This window comes from Chanodichthys erythropterus, chromosome 6, assembly GCF_024489055.1.
Source record: "Chanodichthys erythropterus isolate Z2021 chromosome 6, ASM2448905v1, whole genome shotgun sequence".
NCBI classification, from domain to species: Eukaryota; Metazoa; Chordata; class Actinopteri; order Cypriniformes; family Xenocyprididae; genus Chanodichthys; species Chanodichthys erythropterus.
Genome location: NC_090226.1, coordinates 30,943,219 through 30,963,829, shown reverse-complemented (window position 1 = coordinate 30,963,829; position 20,611 = coordinate 30,943,219). Strand labels below are relative to the sequence as shown.

General features: G+C 37.6%; 1 protein-coding gene across 3 annotated transcripts in view; it reads right to left on the bottom strand.

The window, feature by feature from the left end:
• Positions 1-200: 200 nt before the first annotated feature.
• Positions 201-20,611, bottom strand: part of pbrm1 (polybromo 1) — a 40,950-nt gene continuing 20,539 nt past the window's right edge. The window contains exons 16-30 of one of the 3 annotated variants that reach the window (XM_067388606.1): positions 18,997-19,636; positions 18,686-18,897; positions 16,471-16,656; positions 15,852-16,009; positions 15,486-15,740; positions 15,270-15,415; positions 12,705-12,862; positions 12,330-12,513; positions 11,975-12,179; positions 9,284-9,485; positions 9,012-9,161; positions 7,407-7,562; positions 4,551-4,600; positions 4,182-4,395; positions 201-807 (exon numbers count right to left, since the gene is read on the bottom strand). In XM_067388606.1, coding sequence (XP_067244707.1) covers positions 635-807; positions 4,182-4,395; positions 4,551-4,600; positions 7,407-7,562; positions 9,012-9,161; positions 9,284-9,485; positions 11,975-12,179; positions 12,330-12,513; positions 12,705-12,862; positions 15,270-15,415; positions 15,486-15,740; positions 15,852-16,009; positions 16,471-16,656; positions 18,686-18,897; positions 18,997-19,636 — 3,089 coding nt within the window. In that variant the 3' untranslated portion in view covers positions 201-634. The remainder of the gene's footprint in view (positions 808-4,181; positions 4,396-4,550; positions 4,601-7,406; positions 7,563-9,011; positions 9,162-9,283; positions 9,486-11,974; positions 12,180-12,329; positions 12,514-12,704; positions 12,863-15,269; positions 15,416-15,485; positions 15,741-15,851; positions 16,010-16,470; positions 16,657-18,685; positions 18,898-18,996; positions 19,637-20,611) is intronic. The other 2 variants (XM_067388607.1, XM_067388608.1) reach the window with 2 other exon arrangements.

The window sequence follows — 20,611 nt, the reverse complement described above, 5'->3', positions numbered from 1 at the left end:
TGTTTTCGTAGTTTGCGTTGTCCATTATCTGTGCAAAATTATCCCAAATTAAAAAGGATTCATGCCAATATTGTCCAAAACCCCACTTTTCTCGGGTGTTTCCAAACTTTTGGAGGGCAGTGTAATATACAGCATATACTAGGTTAAATGATAAAAAAAGGTTATTTTTCCTACACATACAAAAACAACGTCCTGTCACTGTTAGTTTATTGAAACAATAGACAGATAGTGTCCATTCCAAAATGATTTTAGCTGATACAACTGGGATGATATGAAAAATAGGCCTATTAACTTCTTGTCATATACCATTTTACGAACCAAGACCCAAAAACGGCCATTTCTACATTCTTTCAGAACAATCCTAACATAACCTGTCACACATTACAATGCACAAACATTAAGGTCAACACTTTAAAGTTCAACATTTTATGAAAATGTTTGAATTGGTCTAAGAACATTTAATAGTCAACATACAAAATCAGCCAATTGAAAGTGCTATCAAGAAACATCAACACTAACAAAGCCAACGGACAATATTTAAGCATTACAAAACTCTAAACAGAACGTTATTCGATCACAACATGAAAACACTAAGAACAGCTCATCTCACTGTGTGAGAATGAAGAGGAATGCTTCAGATGTTTTGGATGTTATACGTCTGTTGAATGTTTAGTGTGTCTCGCAGCATCAGGTCCCGTAGTCGCCACAGTGCGTCAGCCATGGTCTTGTGAGCTCCCTTGCTCTTTAGCCAATGAGAGGGCAGACGGCTCTCCTGCTCTTTTGTGAGCCGCACATCTTTCCTGCGAGCTGGGGTCAAACACACAGATGTTTGATAAAAACATTTGTTACAAAAGATTTTTAATCCAAAGATGTTCTGTTCTTCAAACTTTCTACTCATCAGAGGAAGTTGAAAAAAAAAGAAAGAACCGTTTCCACAATAATATTAAGCACCACAACTTTTCAACAACAAAAATAATAATAAATTTTTCTTGAGCACCAAATCAGCATATTAGAATGATTTCTGAAGGATTTTAAAATATAATAAAATAGAAAACAAGCTATTTTGCTATTTCTTCTTCTTTTTTTTTTCTTTTTTTTTTTTTTTTTACTGTATTTATGCTCAAATGAATGCAGCTTTGCTGAGCTTAATTTCAAAAGCATAAAAAATATGTACCAACCCCAAACATTTTTTACATTAATGTGAATGTTTATTTTATTTATAAACAATAAGTTAATAAAACAACAATACTATATAAAAAAATAATCTTACTTGGAATTGTAAAATTGTTTTATATTATATATACTGTATTTTATCATCCATACACTGAGTGAATCTCCCTCATATTTTTTACAGTTTCTTTATGCAAAATGTTTTTTTTTTCGTTAACAGTTTTTTACATTAACTAACAAACTAAAAATGAGCAATATATTTTTGCAGCGTTTATTAACCTTTGTTAATGTTAGTTAATAAAAATGTTAACGTTAACATATTAAAAACGTTATTAGTAAATGTTATAACTAAAGGTGTTTTCACACCTGCTCAGTTGGAGCGTTTGTTTTGTGCGTTTTTAGCCTTCGGTTCGTTTAGGCATGTATGAATACGGCAATTGCACTAGGATCCGCTTCTCCGAGATCACCTGAATGAGGTGGTCTGATTGAAAACAAACACTGGAGCGGTTTGGCGGTGAGAAAGCAACCCGACCCAACGAACCAAGCAGTATCGTAATTCATAATGGCAAATGTTTTATAGAAAAAGCAGCAGTGTCTGATTCTGTGAGTGAGCACATTTGTTATTTTAGTTGAAAACCAAAGAGCGCTTCTTATATTATTTTAAAGTGCCCCTATTATGGATTTTTGAAAATTTCCTTTCATGTAGTGTGTAATATAGCTCTAAGTGAATGAAAACATCCTGCAAAGTTTTAAATCTGAAAGTGTGCCATATATAAGTTACTGTCTCTCAAAAGAGTCGACTGTGAGTCAATTAAACGAGTCGTTTGTAAAACGAATCCCAAGCCGTTTCGATGTGACGTCACAACGAAACATTAGCATATTGCCCGCCCACTTATTGCGCACACAGACGCCAGGGAAATTTCATTTTTTCAACAATACCACAGCAGTACGATCTTTTGTTGTGTTCCCGTCATTTTACTGACAACTGCTTCTCAAACCTCACAGAGTTTAACGCAGGATTCACAAATTCACTTGGTCTTAAAATATGGATCACTGCCCAGTTTATTTGGACCAGTTTGCTCCTCTGAATCTCAACCTGTAAGTATGATTAATAATTGATGTTTATATTTTCTAGCGATTGTTCAAAATTCGTAGTTTTGTATGTTATGTTGTGTACCGTACACCCTAGTCTGTATGTCTCCTGCTAACCGGCTAACTCACGTTTCTGTAGTTCTGCTATTCAGATGTGGGTCCAATATTGTATAAAAAATGTGTCGATTAATGCAGCTTATTACTTGGAGTAATGATTAAGGATGGAACACGACTTTTGTTTACAGAGTGTAATGCATTATCAGCTATTCACATTTGTGCTCGGCTAACGTGGGAGTTTACAACTTACAAAACAAACAGTTTTTTTCCTCTGCGTTTTTATTATTACAGTAGAGTGGAGCTTTATCTGTATTGTAATAGGGTGTTAAGATGCTAATCCGCGCTAACTAGTTGAAGTATTCTCTCTATAAACAGTAAACATCCAATGTAATGTCAAACAATGATATAGCCATTTTTTACTTTGTTAATAGTTATGACAAAAAAGTCAGTACACATCTGGCCTAAATGTTTATCTTATGTTTAGAGGTTTTCAGCTTCGCTTGCCATTCTGATACAGTTCCCACAGGTAACAGTGACGCTGCTATCACATATTCTAACACAAACTAAGGTGACACTTACCATATAGAAACATCCTACTCCAGTCGTGATTGCGAATCAGTTTCTGGTTGATCGATTACTTCAGACGTTTCATCGTCGGACTCGGGTTCGAATTGATATGGTAAAATCTATCTTTTTTGTCCATACATTGTATACAATGTCTTGTGAATTGATAGCTGTCATTCAGTTATGGCAATGGGCGTGCAGTGCATGCAGTAGACCAATCACAAAGGACTGGGCCATCTGACCAATCAGAGCAGTGTAGGCTCACGGAAAGGAGGAGTTTAATGAGACTGATTCTTTGAACTACTTCTAACGAATCGTTTAACAATCACTGAGACCTGAGGTGAAATTAAATGTTTATTATGAGAAAATGAAAGTGTTTTTTGACCTTGCATGCATATAAACCTGTTGTAGGAGACTCCCAAAAAAATATTAGGAACATTTAAAAAGGCATAATAGGGGCACTTTAAATATAATCAAATGGGGGAATGATGGCTACATTCGTAAGTGTTTGCGTGTATCACAAACCACGACAGCTACGGATAAAGCCACAATAATCTCTGAGAAGTAAACTCTGATAAGAGCTCAGCTATACTCACATGTGACTTTGAGATATTGCCTTGTGAAAGCAAACCAAACCAAGAAGAAAATGCAACACTGTAACAAATTAAGTCCCTGTTATGACCCTGATGCCCAATTCCGATTTGTTGACTATATCAGTTTTTTTTGACGACCAATTTACATCTTCTTTTAAAAGTGACCCATATCTGATATCTGCATTTACACTATACACTTGGCGAAGCAACCCAAGGTAGACATACTGATCCAGAAAAGCTTATGCTGAAAACAGCGCGATTTGCAATGGACGCCGAAAAAATTATATTACAAGCTTTTGCTTTCTGCACCATCTTTAAAGGTCAGCAACACATCGGTCTCTTGAGGCAGAGAAAAAGAGAGTCATGTGATCGAAGAAGGTGTCCACCCAAATCACTTTTTCAGTAACGTACAAATGGAATTGATGGGAATATATTCGATCTGTCCTCTTGCATGGCAAATCCACGTATCCAATTCATATCAGATTTATTTCCACATGAATGAGGCCTGAAACCGATCTGAGAATATCTAAATCCACATGCTTTTTTCCTGCTTACATGTTTATGGGTTACCCATCTGTGCCACATGGGGGGAAAAAATTGGAATTGGGTCACTTTGAACCATGTAATGTAAATGCGGCCTAAGTATTTGCATTGGCAATGTTGGTCCACCACTACAACATAATGTAAATCTGCCTTCTTACTCACCTGAGAGTGTTTGGTCCCATTTGCTGACAGTAGTGGACTCAGCACTGAGTCCTTCTATATACCGCAGGTAGGCCTCTGAATGTAGCAGTCGCTGGGGTTTGGGTGGAGGAGCCACAAATATGGGGGTGGAGGGCTGCTGTAGAGAGGGCTGCCCAACTTGCCCCTGTCCCGGGTAGGGTGGCGGGGCCTGTTGGCCTGAGTTCATCACACCCATCTACAGAAATGTAAAGATTCAGAACTCAATAACTCAAAGCGCAGAAATTTTTTAATTCAATCCAACAGTTGTTTTTGGTTGCCAGAGATAAAATTGAATCAGCATTTAGTATTGATGTAAGGAATAAACGTGAAACGCATCAGAATCAGTAATACCTGAGTCCCATAAGTGCTTCCTGTTGAACCTGGGGCCATTCCATTCATACCTGTGAAAGAGGTTTCAGCATACACTGAGAATAAGAGACTTTTAAAGTGAACTGATACCCTGAGCTCTTTCTGTTCACGTTTATCTGTGTAGATAATCAGTTCTCCATTGCTGAAACCATTAGAATCTGATCTAATCAACAGGAATCAAGACATCTGAAGTCTTTGTCCCAAATCAAGCAAAAGGAGAAATTGAGAAAAATGTTTAGACTGCTCTTTTTCACACTATAGCTGTGTTATATAATAACTGTGTTAATAATGAATTACATTTTGGTCTGTTCCTGACACAAAACTACAGTACAACTTCAGAAGATTTGAAATGCATTGCAGTCAAATAGACAAATTACTGCATCCGAAATCACATACTGTCTTAGTAGGTAGTTGGTTAAAGGGTTAGTTCACCCAAAAATGAAATTTCTCTACAGTGGCATGAAAAAGTATGTGAACCCCTTGCAGAATCTCTGAAAATTAGAATTTTTTTAATAAAATAAGAGGGATAATAAAAAAATGCATGTTATTTTTTGTTTAGTACAGTCCTGAGTAAGATATTTTACATAAAAGATGTTTGCATTTAGTTCACAAGACAAAACAATAGCTGAATTTATTAAAATAACCCCATTCATAAGTATGTGAACCCTTGATTCCTAATACTGTGTGTGGTTACCTGATGATCCACAACTGTGTTTTTGTGTTTTGTGATGGTGGTTCATGAGTCTCTTGTTTGTCCTGAGCAGTTAAACTGAGCTCTGTTCTTCAGAAAAATCCTCCAGCTCCTGCAGATTCTTCAGTTTTCAAGCATTTTTGCATATTTGAACCCTTTCCAGCAGTGACTATGATTTTGAGATTCATCTTTTCACACTGAGGACAACTGAGGGACTCACACTCAACTATTAAAAAAGGTTCAAACATTCACTGATGCTCCAGAAGGAAACACGATGCATTAAGAGCCGAGGGGTCAAAACTTTTGAATTCAAATATCAAGGTAAATTGTACTTAATTTTTCTGCAGGGAAACATGCAAGTATCTTCTGTTGCTTCCGAAGGGCAGTACTGAATGAAAAACAATGATATTTAAACAAAATAAGAAAAATTGTGACATCTTCATCCTGTTCAAAGGTTTTCACACCCCGACACTTAATGCATCGTGTTTCCTTCTGGAGCATCAGTGAATGTTTGAACCTTTTTTAATAGTTGTGTTTGAGTCCTTCAATCATCCTCAGTGTGAAAAGATGGATCTCGAAATCATTCAGTCTCTGCTGGAAAGGGTTCAAATATGCAAAAATGCTTGAAAACTGATGAAGAACAGAGCTCAGTTTAACTGTTCAGGACAAACGAGACTCATTAACAACCATCACAAAACATAAAAACAGTCGTGGATCATCAGGTAACCACACACAGTATTAAGAATAAATGGTTCACATACTTATGAATGGGGTTATTTTAATAAATTCAGCTATTGTTTTGTCTTGTGAACTAAATGCAAACATCTTTTATGTAAAATATCTTACTCAGGGCAGTACTAAACAAAAAAAAACATGCATTTTTTACTATCCCTCTTATTTTATAAAAAATATTCTCATTTTCACAGATTCTGCAAGGGGTTCACATACTTTTTCATGCCACTGTATGTCAGGACTTCAGCGTCAGTAACCTGCCATTCACAACTCCTCTCCTGTGGCTTCATGGGATAGTAAAGAGTCCATCGAATGTGGACTCTAGAATCTCAGAAGTAGTAGGTCATTTACTAGGTACTTTTCACTTACTGGTTTTCAAATACTATGTATTCAAACATACTACTGTTTTAGCAATGCGTTTTTTGCATACTATATACTGTAGTAGGAAAATAGGTATATTTGGATGCAGCAATAGTGTGTTTTGTGTCTTTTTTAAGCTTAACTGCTCCTAGTCACTTGCTTTCGTTATATGGAATAGAACTTGAATATTCTTCAAAATATCGGTAACATCTCATTAACATTAGTTGATGTGTTAAATAACATGAGCTAAAAACGACCAGTATATCTTTACAGGATTTATCAACCTTTGTTAATTTTAGTTAATAAAAATGTTCATGTTAGTTCACAGTGGATTAACTAATGTTAACAGATACAACTTGATTTTAAAAAGGTATTACTAAATGCTGAGATTTACATGAACTAGTATTAATAAATGCTGTAAAGTATTGTTCATTGTTAGTTGATGTTAACTAATGTAGTTAACTAATGTTAAAAAATAAAACCTTATTGCAAAATGTTACCAAAATATCTAATTAGTTAAAATTAGTTATAATTAGTTAGTTATTAATAGTTCAAATTAATTAATCAGTGAACTAACATTAACTGCATTTGTAACAGAATTTATTAATCTGGTTAACGTTAGTTAATAAAAATACAACTGTTCATTGTTAGTTCATGTTAGCTTAGGTCCATTTAATAATACTAACAGACACAACTTTTTTATTTTAATAATGAATTATTAAATGTTGTAATTAAGATGAACAAATGCTTTAGAAGTATTGTTCTAATGTTAACAAATGGAACTTTACTGTAAAGTGTGACCTAATTTGGTGTTGTACGAATATAAGAAAGCCATACAGGTTTGGAACGACATGACAGTGAGTAAATTATGACAGAACTGTCAATTTTGCATGAACTATTCCTCTACAGAACACTTGGGAGTCCCTTCAGTTGGTTTTGTCTTGGTCAGGCCAGACAGTTTGCTCTATGGTACAGGTAGCCCCTCTTGTTAGGATTGGAGAGGCAGACAGGAAGCAACTGCGAGTGGGGACGTGTGGCTGTGAAGTGGTCCTTACCCAGATACGGCATGCCAGGCATACCCCACGGGAAGTGGAAGGGTAAGGCAGGCACCCCCATGGGATGTGGAGGCATGCGGGCCACGTTTATCATGCCATCGACAGGCCCATGGAAGGGTAGCATGGTTGGCCCATAACTACCCAACATGCCTTTTCCTTGGAAGAGGAAGGTGGCGACACAACATATGCATGCATCAGTATATCATGCAGTTATGAGAATGAATTCATGCACTACGTAAAAAGAAAATGAAAACTACAATTAGAGCAAGTTAGCCGATTTATCATTCATGATGAAAAGTAAAACCCAACACACACACTCACACACACACACACACACACCCCTTTTCCACTAACTGGGCAGAGCTGTGCTTAATCTGGCCCTTATCCACCCATTTCAACTGAAGAAAAGTGGTTCTGGTCCTGAAAAATCATCTCCGCAATGGAAACTGCTTTGTTCTCCTCCAATTATGTTGAGCTGTAAAGCTACTCCAGCAGCTATTTTAGTATTTATTCATATTTTGAATGATCTTTTAGTTTCATATTTTCAGTTCATATTTTAAAAAAACATTTCTATTTAACTTTATTTTTAAATCAGTTTTATTAATTTTATATCAATTTAAACATTTTATTTCAGATTTTAACTTTTATTTATTTAACAGATTTATTTAGTTTTTTCATTTGAAGTGTTTTAATCTAATATTTATATTTTGATTTATTTCAGTTAACGGAAGCAATTCTTTAATAGTTTTAGTTAACAAAAACAACACTTTAATTCTTGTTATCCATCTAATTATTTTAGGAATGCACCAAAATTTACATTTACATAGATCTTCTTTTTTTCACGTTATAAGTGTTGATGACTGATATTAAATTCTATAATATTGTATATAAATAATTTCAATTAAAACTAAAATAATTTTAAATGCTTAAGTGAACTTAGGCATCACAATCGGATATTCATTTTGACATTAAGCAAATGACACATTTAACAGTGTTATTAAATTAGTAGCATTAATAATGAATTTTAAGTGAGCATTAGATAATGGCAAAGGTAATCGACATGTAAAAACAGGAAAATTAGCATGCATAATTAAATATCCAATATCAACTGATATTGATAAATTAAAACAATTCTAATATGGGTCGATAACTGATATACTGTGCATTTATTTTTATTTTTTTTATTTATCATATTTTTCACACACTATTCTATTCAGCTTATGATAGTATAAAGATGTCAAATTAAACTTTTTTGGATAAACAATCCGTTCAGTCATTATTCAGCTCTCAAGTCAGTGGAAACATGGATCATTTCTGAGAAAAGTTCTCAGAACACACGGCTGAGCAGCACCATTCCAATGAAAAAAATGGTAGTTAAGTTTCACGATTGTTACAGCTCATGCAGTAACTCTTTGATGGATGACAAGGACATGATGCATTCAGAATGCATCAGATAACAGAAGTTAGTTTAGGAATTACAGACACAAAAACATGGCAGCTTTGCGGAAGGAATGAACTGGTTGAAGATGGCGCTGGAGATGAGTGTGTTAGCAGTTAGGCTTCATATTGCAGCTCTGTGTGTCCACCACACCTGAGAGGGGTTACCTGCCATAGGCGTCATGCTGTGGCTAAGCATCCCCATGGGGGTCGGGGGAGGTACTACCCCCATGAGCGCCCCTACTGGGGTACCTGCTCTTGGGGAGTTCTGCGTTGCTCTTTCTCGCTCCTGCTGCTCCGCTACCTTAGCTGCCCGCTCTAAATTGACGACAAAAGATAAAAACAATTTGACATTAACCCTTATATCCCATACATCAGTCTCCATATATGATTTCCAGGCAAATTTCTTTTGTGAAGAATAGCAAACTTTGACACTTTACCTTCATACTCAGCTTTCTTAGTGGCCTCAAGGTTCCTCCACTCTGTGCCCACCAGTCGACTGAGTTCTCCAAAGGAGAAGTCAGGGTGCTGGGCCTTGATGACAGCTCTCATTTCACTGCTGAAGAGAATGTACCCACTCATGTTGATCTTCCTCTTTGCTCCCTCCTTCTTCGACAGACCCTTTATCGACTTTGGTGCGGACTGTGGGAAAATGAGATGCTGATTATCTAGTCTCAGCCTTACACAGCATGCATAAGGCTGCTCATGGTACTTTAGATTCAAATTGCATCCAAAATGCCAAAATCCCTCGCTTCAATATGTTTGACAGGATTCTATGTAACATACAGGGGTCAAGGTAGACAGTATTACATCATAGCAATTTGCTACCATGAGCGTTTCTGCGGAATTCTCCGGAATTGAGCTACCACTTTGTGACAAGTGGGGCTGTTATTGTGGTACCACTGATTTCAGATTTATTAGAACCAAAAAACCCTAAGATTTTGAGAATAAAGCCATAACATTCCAAACATTACATCTTAAATGGGTAGTTCACAGAGAAATAAAAATTTTGTCATCATTTATGTCTTTCCAAACCTGTAATTCTTCTGCAGAACGCAAAAGTATGTTTCATGTTTTTTTGTCAATATAAAAGTCAATGGTCACCAAAAATGTTTGGTTACCAACATCCTTCAAAGTATCTTTTGTGTTCCACAGATGAAAGAAAGAAATTCAGGTTAAAGGTGCAGTCATATTAGCAAAATTTCATTGGCAAAAAAAAAATATTTACAAGGTAAATGTGGAAAATATTTTAAAAACATTTAAGGGGTCATTCACACAGTATGCATTTTTGCCTTTAAGAAACTTGATAATGTTGGGCAGTTGCAATGTCATGTGTAAGACGCTGCAAAAGATGCAAGTGCAATGGTTAAACGCATCCAGCTAGAGCATTTTTACATAGAAAACAATGAAAATTCAGCACGCGTTCTGTGTAAACCGCCCCAAACAGTAAGTAATATTGACAACTAGTGGTTGAAATGGGTACTGCAGTCCTAATTCAAAATATTGGAGAGTTGTTTCTCCTGCCCCCTCCTCCTCAGACCCAATGCTTACGCAGGTTGCCAGATTGAGGACGTGCAACTGGACTGAGCGCGATTGACAATGGAAAGCAATGAGCCAACAAAATTCAGATCAAAAGTATCCAGATAGAAATTTGTTGCCCATTCTCAATGCGAAAGTGCCCAAGCATCATCACTCTGCGACACTGCCCAGCAACATTGCTCAAAAAGTTGCCCATGTATCATCACCTTATGTTGATGACTTGATTTCTCCACATTTTAATATGCCTCTGGACATGGTGCTTTTTAGATGGATGCCGGGGCTTTTTTAGGTCGGGTAGAATCTGCGATCTATGAACTAGTTTATTTGCTTGCTTCCATTGCTGCATTCCACCAACTGGCAACCCGGGTCGTCAAAATACTTTTGGGTAAATTGTCAAAACAAAAACAGACATTCTGACACGGAATAACTGGCCGTAGCAATGTTTTTCTGAGAAAAATGTATGTGAACTTGCAGTCAAAAAAATTACATACAGCACCTTTAAAGGAACACTCCACTTTTTTTGAAAATAGGCTCATTTTCCAACTCCCCTAGAGTTAAACAGTTGAGTTTTACCGTTTTCGAATCCATTCAGCCGATCTCCGGGTCTGGCGGTACCACTTTTAGCATAGCTTAGCATAGTTCATTGAATCTGATTAGACCGTTAGCATCTCGCTTAAAAATAACCAAAGAGTTTAGATATTTTTCCTATTTAAAACTCGACTCTTCTGTAGTTACATCGTGTACTAAGACCGACGGAAAATGAAAAGTTGCGATTTTCTAGGCCGATATGGCTAGGAACTATACTATATTCTCATTCTGGCATAATAATCAAGGAATTTGCGCCTCTCACAAATGTCTCCATGGTTGCAAGGCACGCTCCCTGTGCAAGCAGGGGCTCACAGGCGCTGTGTAATATCATTGCGCTTGCTGCACCCATGGTACGGCAGCAAAGTTCCTTGATTATTACTCCAGAATGAGAGTATAGGTCCTAGCCTAGAAATTCGCAACTTTTCTCTTTCCGTCGGTCTTAGTACACAATTTAACTACAGAAGAGTCGAGTTTTAAATAGGAAAAATATCGCAACTCTGGTCATTTTTTGAGTGAGATGCTAACGGTCTAATCAGATTCAATGAACTATGCTAAGCTATGCTAAAAGTGGTACCGCCAGACCCGGAGATCGGCTGAATGGATTCGAAAACGGTAAAACTCAAATGTTTAACTCTAGGGGAGTTGGAAAATGAGCCTATTTTCAAAAAAAGTGGAGTGTTCCTTTAATGTTACAATTTGCTACATCATTATTCTAGTGATTTTGAAAATATCACTAATTTAATCTAATAATGACCAGTCCACATGTGCCAAATCGGCAGTTTTTGACCAGAATAAGCTGCAAAATAGTAAAAAATCTCACTATTCGAGACTACTGATTATCAGACAATACAGCCGGTTACAAAATACAACAATAACAACTTCTGCGAACAGCCCCTTCTGAGATAAGTGGGTTTTCTAAGCATAAATCATTGAGGGTCACATGCTGCTATTCCTACTGCTTTTGCACAAGCACAACCAATAATTTTCATTCAACAACAGCAGACCTGCGGGGGTGCATAATGCAGCATGTCCATGTCGCTGGTCAGCTGAGTCTGAAGCTGCGGCATGCAGTGAGCATCAGAACCGTCTCCATCATCATCTCCCAAATCCTCCAGCTCTTCATCCGTCATGTCCGCAAACTTGGCCTCCAACTCCTCTATCTTCTTATCCAGCAGTGGAGACGGCTCCTTCTGAGGCACTATGAGCTTTCTGACAGAGATAACCAAAAGCATGAGTCCAATGTTCAATTTTGTGACAGAAAACAAGCAATCACTACACACTAAAGTCTGTTTTCTATGTAAATCAAGTTTTATGTTTCTTTGGATTACTTCAGTAGATATCAAGAATGAAGCAACTGACCGAAAGTAATAGATTTCATCCTCGACTACTTTGGCAGACAGAGAGAAACGCTTCAGTCCTTTAAACTTCTTCATTTGCTTCTCACTCTCAATGTAGCGGCTCTCACACAGCAACACATCCTCCTCCGGCATTTCAGTTGGCCGGCATGACAGGAAATCTTTGAAAGAAGACACTGTACACTTCCCTGAGGACAAGAAACAGTCCAGATGTGGGAGACATGGTGATAAGATTTAATCGGGAAAACTAACAAATCACTTCATGTAATAATAGTCCTTTCAATGGAAATAATGTCCTTCAGTCCATGTTCTTGAAACCACTCAGTAATGCAACTGTAATGATAAAACTTAACATCAAGGCCAGCTAAAATACTGTTACCTCCAATACAGGTCATAGGGCAGGATTCTTCCAGGTTACTGAGGAACACTTCCTTCTTGTAGAACATCTTGGTAGGCTCATGCTCGGTCTCCTCGGGATGGATGAAAATGGGCCCGAAAAAATAGGCAGCTCCATCTCGCACCCACATCTTTTCTATCCTATTACAAGACAAAATCATTCATATGTCAGGAGACACTGTCATCGATCCAAGTTTGCATGTAAGGAAGTGGCAGTTGAGATTTAGCTACAGCTACAATAAGTACAAAAAGAAATAAAATAACCAAGTGGGATTCATATGCAACATTTAATAGTAATTTTTCCCAAAACACTATAGCCCCATTTCCACTGCAGGAACTTTCCCCAGGAACTTTGGGGTAGTACCCGGTGTGTTCCGACTGCAGGAACCAGGGTCTAAATAAAGTTCCTGGTGAAAATTCTCCCCTCAGAAAGTCCCTGCTCACGTAGTACTTTTTCAAAGTTCAGGAACTTTCGGGGGTGGGACTTGGGAGCTGAACATGCTGATTGGTTAAGTTCATGCAACATTTTGATTGGTTGACTCCATGCAGCATTTTATTTCACCATTATTTTTAAGTCTGTTGCGATGTGTGCGGTAAGAGTTGTTTGCTGTTTGAATCAACGCTGGAGTTAAAAAAAAAGACCGATGGTCTGACGACGAGGGAACTGGAAAGTCGCGCTCAGTCTTACGTCATCTGACCAATCTTCACGGTACTTTAGATGCAATGGAAAAGCAGACGGCAACAGGTCTGGGGGTAAAAAAGTTCCTGGGACAAATTGTTCCCGGTAATTTTGGTGGAAACGAGGCTTATTATGATGGTAACATCAATGACATCAAATGCTGTTAGTTCTCTTTGTATCTTTTTCGTCCAAGACCTCAGAAAACTTGGAATATCACCAAGGGATGGTTCCGTCATCAATTACTCATTGTTGTGTCTTTCCAAATCCATAAGACTTTCCTTCATCTTCGATACACATTTGAGGATATTTTTAATGAAACCAGAGAGATTTCTGTCCATTCACTGAAAGTCGATTCCACCAAAACTTTCACATGAAGCAGTTTAACCCTCAGGGGTCTGAGGATTTTTGGGGCCCTGGAGAAGTTTTGACATGCCCTGACATTTGTGCTTTTTTCAGTTGTTCATAGACATATTAATGGAAAAAGTGTCATTACACTGTATTCAGCACAAACTAGGCTATCACGCATCATGTTAGTTTTCTTTATTTTACAAAGAGCACAACATTTTGTTTTTACTCTGAGTGTACACAAATGAAAGAAGATATTCCACAGATTAAAATGGTGTATAACTCTTAATTGTATGTGCAACATTGACGGAGTATTTTGAGTCTCTTTCACACTGATAAGAATAAACCACGGTGGTATCGCCGGCGATACCTTCAGACCTCAGAGTGTTAATCCAAGTCTTCTGCATTGATCAATGTTTATATGTGAATAAAAGCCTAAAATACGTCTGTTCATCATATAAAGCCATTGTGTCTCTTCAGAAGACTTAGATTAAATTACTTTTGTGTTTATGAACTTTCTGAAGCATGAAAGTTTTGGTCAAATGGACTTTCAATGGAGGAACAGAAATATCTTAGGTTTTATTAAAAATATCTGCATTTGTGTTTTGAAGAAGAACAAAAGCCTTCTGGGTTTGGAATGAGATAACTGTGAGCATAGGTGGAGTTTGGGTGGTTGGGGCACTACTGCCCAGACCAAAGCCAATGAGTTTGTCGGAGCTATGAATAAAATTTTTTAAATATAATAGAATTCATATGTTCTCATTTTATTTGTCTTATTTTTTCATTTGAATGTAGAATGAGTAAAGCTGTTTGTTGTTAGGATCACAAAAGTTATAACAATTACATTTTTAGGCGGTATAACTGCGCTTGTCAATGTCAAAATGATTGAGATGGCCAATTAAATCAAAGAAGACGAGTCTTACTGTCACTGTCACAACGCAACAAGAGTTTGTGGAAAGATGTAAGTAGATGTAAATATTAGACAACTGTTTTACGGTAGAAATGCTCAGTGACTGTCAGTAATAGACTATCAAGTGATGCAAACTACTCAACTTTTTATGAAATTTCGCCGTTCTGAATTGAAAATATGTGATCATGATTCATGTAATTTATAAATGAATGTGACAAGACAAGAAATGTTTGCATTTTCGACATTAGACATAAGAAGAGTGAATGTGTGCACATTTAAAAAAAAATTATTTGCAAATAAAAAAATATTATTTGCAAATAGTTTAAATTGATTACTTCATAACTACAATCAGACCAAGAAATTATTTTACCATTCTTATTTATTCCCTTCAATCCCTTTTAATCCTTTAATTTTTAATTTAAATTTTGGGTGAACCCTTTTATAGTGCCTTTTTGTACTTTTCAAAGCTCTATATTGTCCCATTTGATTTCATTGTATGGAAAAGAGCAGCGTGAATATTCTGCTTAATATCTCCTTTTTGTTCCACATAAGAAATGACGTAATTCGCTTTGGAACAACATGAACAACACTGTGTCTCATCATTGGTACCCTACCTGCCCACACGGTTGCGTACGAGCCCATGAGAGCGGATGTAGACGCAGTCTCCCACTTTCAGCCACATGTCATTGTAGCATAGCTGCTCATAGTACTGGCAGCCTGGCTCACCATTACTGATCTCCATGGTAACATCCTCCCTCTCCTGATGACACAGATTGTTAGTCAGGCAGCATATGTCAAAGATACTCAATATATGTCAATATATTTCTTACTTTATCAATAATAGATGGTACAGCTTTGCTATCCTCTGCCACCTCAGGAGGCTTTTCACTGTCCTGTTTGGGTGCAAACATGGAGGCCACACGAACCACAGGCAACGGCACTTCACGACTGACAAACTTCACTGAGCTCAGGGGCATCGTCCACATCTTGATCTTTTTGAAGGACTTGGTTTTAGCAGAATACCGAGACTCGCAGACAAAAATGTCTTCAGGTCGGAAGTTGTCAGGCTGAAGTTTGAAATACTCCTGAAATATCAGAACAGATTTTTAATGTTTTTAAAGTGTAATAGTAATGTAAAAATGTTTTTTTTTTTTTTTTATTGGGAATGTTTTGGACTCATTGCTGAATGATATTACCTTCACAAACATGACGACACATTTGCCCATTATTTTACTGACAGGAATTTTGTTGTAATAGTCGCTTTTGAAAACTTCTTTCTCAAGAAATTTGCGTGTAGCAAGATGAAATGTTTCGTTGGGTCTGTAGAACCAGCAGCCATAAAGCCAGTTCTCTCCTTCATGAAAAGATACATACACACAGTTCAATATCTACACTACTGTTAAAAAGTTTGGGGTCGGTAAAATTAAACCGAAAATCAAGGGTAACGCGGGTATGATGTCACTGATAGGCAACGCACAGACATGGTTCGTGTCCTGTTTAAAATGGCTTATTTCTCTGGATTTAAACATTCTTGGAAACATCTGGGATAATGTAAGCACACAAGTCAACAAAATATATAATATTGTTCTAGTGGTTTTTGCATATTTTAATCCAAAAATCTTACAAATTGTGCCTTTAATATACATCCTTGCTGAATAAAAGTATTAATTTATTATCTTTCAAAAATAAATCTCACTGACCCCCAAATTTTTAACAGTAATGTATATTCTCAATAATTAGTGTTATGAAACAACATACATGCATAACTCACATATATGTTGACAGCATCTATTTAATGATTTATGAATGTAATACCTGCATCATCCTGCCAGAGGCGCTCTATGCAGACGATGTGCGGCTGCAGGTTTGGTTCTGTGGGCTCCACATAAACATAGTCTCCCACATGGTACATGTTGTCTTTGAAGCTGCAGTCCTGGCTGTAGTTGCGTTGCAGGACTCCCTGCCATCCACCACCTGCTGTGTCCTCGCTCTTCTCAGCCTCTGGAGATCAATGTGAAAAGATTAATAACAGCCTGCACCACAAAACATAACAATTATGCACACTGCAAAGTTTAGGGAGTGAGAACTATGACCCTTAAATGATTGTTTTGTGTGTATGGAATAAAGGAGTCACTATCCAAAATTGTGATGGCTGATAAAGGCTGTTTAAAAAAAACAAAACAAACAAAAAAAACGCTAAATGTTTATCCTGTTTGATTATGGTTTGTGGTTACAATACGTTTGTCACTCCTGTAAATGGGTCGATGCCATGGTAAATAAGAATGTCTAAGATAAAGTTTTTTTTTCCAAGTTTAAATTATTTAATGTGATAATATAACATATAACATCATTATCAAAAAAATAATTTTAAATACATTTTTCAAGGTAAAACTTTTTCCCCCAAATATCATGAAATACTAATTTAAAAACGAATTTGAATTCAGAAATTAAAAACACGCTTATTTTTTCCAAGGTACATTTTTTTTTCAAACATGAAATATTAATTCATAAATATTTCTGAATTTAAAGTTATGATTAATGTTATAAAGTTATTGACTAATTTCGGGGTAATTTTTCATCTCAACTTTTATGACCTTGCCATAGTCATGAGGATGTGCTTTATGTTGATTTTGCAGACAAACATTTATAATATTATATAATTTAGATATCTAAAGTACTTCACTTAAGTCAAAAAATAAATTTAAATTCAGAAATTAAAATATGTTGATCACAGAAGAGCCACACTATATTGCCAAAAGTTTTGTGACGCCTGCCTTTACATGCACATGAACTTTAAAGACATCCCATTCTTAATCCGTAGGGTTTAATATGGAGTTGGCCAACCCTTTGCAGCTATAACAGCCTCAACTCTTCTGGGAAGGCTTTCCACAAGGTTTAGGAGTGTGTTTATGGGAATTTTTGACCATTCTTCTAGAGGTGTATTTGTGAGGTCAGGCACTGATTTTGGACGAGAAGGCCTGGCTCACAGTCTCCGCTCTAATTCATCCCAAAGGTGTTCTGTCGGGTTGAGGTCAGGCGCAGTCAAGTTCCTCCACACCAAACTCACTCATCCTTGTCTTTATGGACCTTGCTTTGTGCACTGGTGTGCAGTCATGTTGGAACAGGAAGGGGCCATCCCCAAACTGTTCCCACAAAGTTGGGAGCATGAAATTGTCCAAAATGTCTTGGTATGCTGAAGCATTAAGTGTTCCTTTCACTGGAACTAAGGGGCCAAGCCCAACCCCTGAAAAACAACCCCACACCATAACCCCCTTAACCAAACTTTACACTTGGCACAATGCAGTCAGGCAAGTACCGTTCTCCTGGCAATCGCCAAACCCAGACTCGTCCATCAGATTGCCAGACAGAGAAGCGTGATTGGTCACTCCAGAGAACACGTCTCCTCTGCTCTAGAGTCCAGTGACGGTGTGCTTTACACCAATGCATCTGACGCTTTGCACTGGATGCAGCTCCTCAGCCATGGAAACCCATTCCATGAAGCTCTCTACACACTGTTCTTGAGCTAATCTGAAGGCCACATGAAGTTTGGAGGTCTGTATCTATTGACTCTGCAGAAAGTTGGCGACTTCTGCGTACTGTGAGCCTCAGCATGCGCTGACCCCGCTCTGTGATTTTACGTGGCCTACCACTTCATGGCTGAGTTGCTGTTGTTCCCAATTGCTTCCACTTTGTTATGATACCACTAACAGTTGACCGTGGAATATTTAGTAGTGAGGAAATGGACTTATTGCACAGGTGGCAAACTATCACGGTACCATGCTTGAATTCACTGAGCTCCTGAGAGTGACCCTTTCTTTCACAAATTTTGTAGAAGCAGTCTGCATGCCTAGGTGCTTGAATTTATACACCTGTGGACATGGAAGTGATTGTAACACCTGAATTCAATGATTTGGAGGGGTGTCCCAATACCTTTGGCAATATAGTGTATGTTCAAGTAATTGTATGTATGAATTGCATTTTATTATGTATGTTTGAATACATAAACGACTGAATACTATTGGAACAGTACCTTTTTTCTCTTCCTCTCTCTTGAGTTTATCCTCTTCATATTCTTTAGGCAGCTTCTCTTTCTTCTCTTTCTCCACGTCACTGTGCAGGTGTTTAGTGGTGTAACTGAGGGCCGGCGTCAACAAAATCTCTCCATTCTTGCACAGCTCATCTCTGATCCGGATGAAGAACTGCTGGAGCTCCACCGAGTCCTCAAAGATCTCAGAGTCCGTCCTATGACACAATTTAAAACATTCGTTATCATACAAACCAACTCTTCACCTCTCCAGATACAAAATCCCCAAGACAAAATGAGTACATGAAGAGCATCACCTATGCAGATGTCTGGCTTTCTCCAAAACTTCAAACATATGGTCCTGGAACACATCTAGTCTCCTATAACGGCCCTTATCCACGTTAGCTCTGATGATCTCAAAATTCAATGGAGTCTTATCGGAATTGTTGGGATCAACAGCTGGAATCTCCGCCAGTGAGTCACTATAGCAACGCCCCTCGTCGTCCTGGTGGCCAAGCACTGAGACGAAAAGATTGCGAATGAGCTCCTGGATGAGCCGTGCAACATCTGGGACATGTGCGTCGTCGCCTCCCTCCAAGTCTCTCCTAGTCTCCAAAAGCACTTTGTGAAGCACCAATGCATCTTTGTAGATCAGCGATTCAGGTTCGTTGTAGGTGCAAGCGTTGTTGAACATCAAGACTAAGTCTTCTACCAGAGCATCAACATCCTGGTACTTGTTGGCCAGCATGTGGCTCTTGACCTTCTCCATATCTATGGGTTTCTTGATGGCAACATAGTAGTCTGGAAGCTCAGCTCGGGATGGAAGACGGAGGAAGATTGTGCTGAGGCGCCGCCCACGCTTGTCGGTGTAGTTCTTCACGGCTTCATAGAGCTCATTGAGTTTCTGCTGCAGAGGGGTCAGGTACTTGGACTTTTTAGGAGAGATGCCACTCTTCCCTGGAAGACAGTGGCACATGGTCAGTCACAGCATCGCCTAAGAGGATTGGTGAAATCCATAACTCCTGAGATTTCACTTCCAAAAAAATTGTCAGAATTTAAGTACTTTCTCCCAAATGCAAAAACTAAAAGTATTTTAAGGTTGACTGGAATAAATATTGTAGCTCTGAGGCTCTTTCACAATCTGTGTCCATTTGTTTGATTAATCCAATTTGAACAATGGTGTGATTTTGGGGTGGAACTACCTATAAAAAGCAGGACGTTGGCTAATTGCAAATGGTGCGGAAAGTGGGAAAGTTTTAGAATTTAGTTTTGGGAATATCATTGTTTTACAATTCCAAGTGGTGTAAAAATTACACACTTCCTATTAAAAGGATTAGTTCACTTCAGAATTAAAAGTTCCTGATAATTTACTCACCCCCATGTCATCCAAGATGTTCATATCTTTCTTTGTTAAGTCGAAAAGAAATTAGGTTTTTGAGGAAAACATTCCAGGATTTTTCAAGATTTCAACAGTTACTAATGGGTTAAAGGTCCAAATTGCAGTTTTAAAGGGCTCTACATGATCCCAGACGAGGAATAAGGTCTTATTTAAGTGAAACTATCAGTTATTTTCTAAAAAAAAAAAAAAAAACACTTTTTAACCACAAATGCTCATCTTGAAGTAGCTCTGCGAAGCACCAAGCATTACTTAATCACATTGGAAAGGTCGCAGAGCAGTGCAAGATGAGCATTTGTGGATAAAAAGTATATAAGTTTTTTTTTTTTTTTTTGATAATTTCACTAGATAAGACCCTTTTTCCTCGTCTGGGATCATGTAGAGCCCTTTGAAGCTGCACTGAAACTGACATTTGGACCTTCAACCCATTGAACCCCATTGAAGTCCACTATATGGAGAAAAATCCTGGAATGTTTTCTTCAAAAACCTTAATTTATTTTCGACTGAAGAAAGAAAGACATGAAAATCTTGGATGA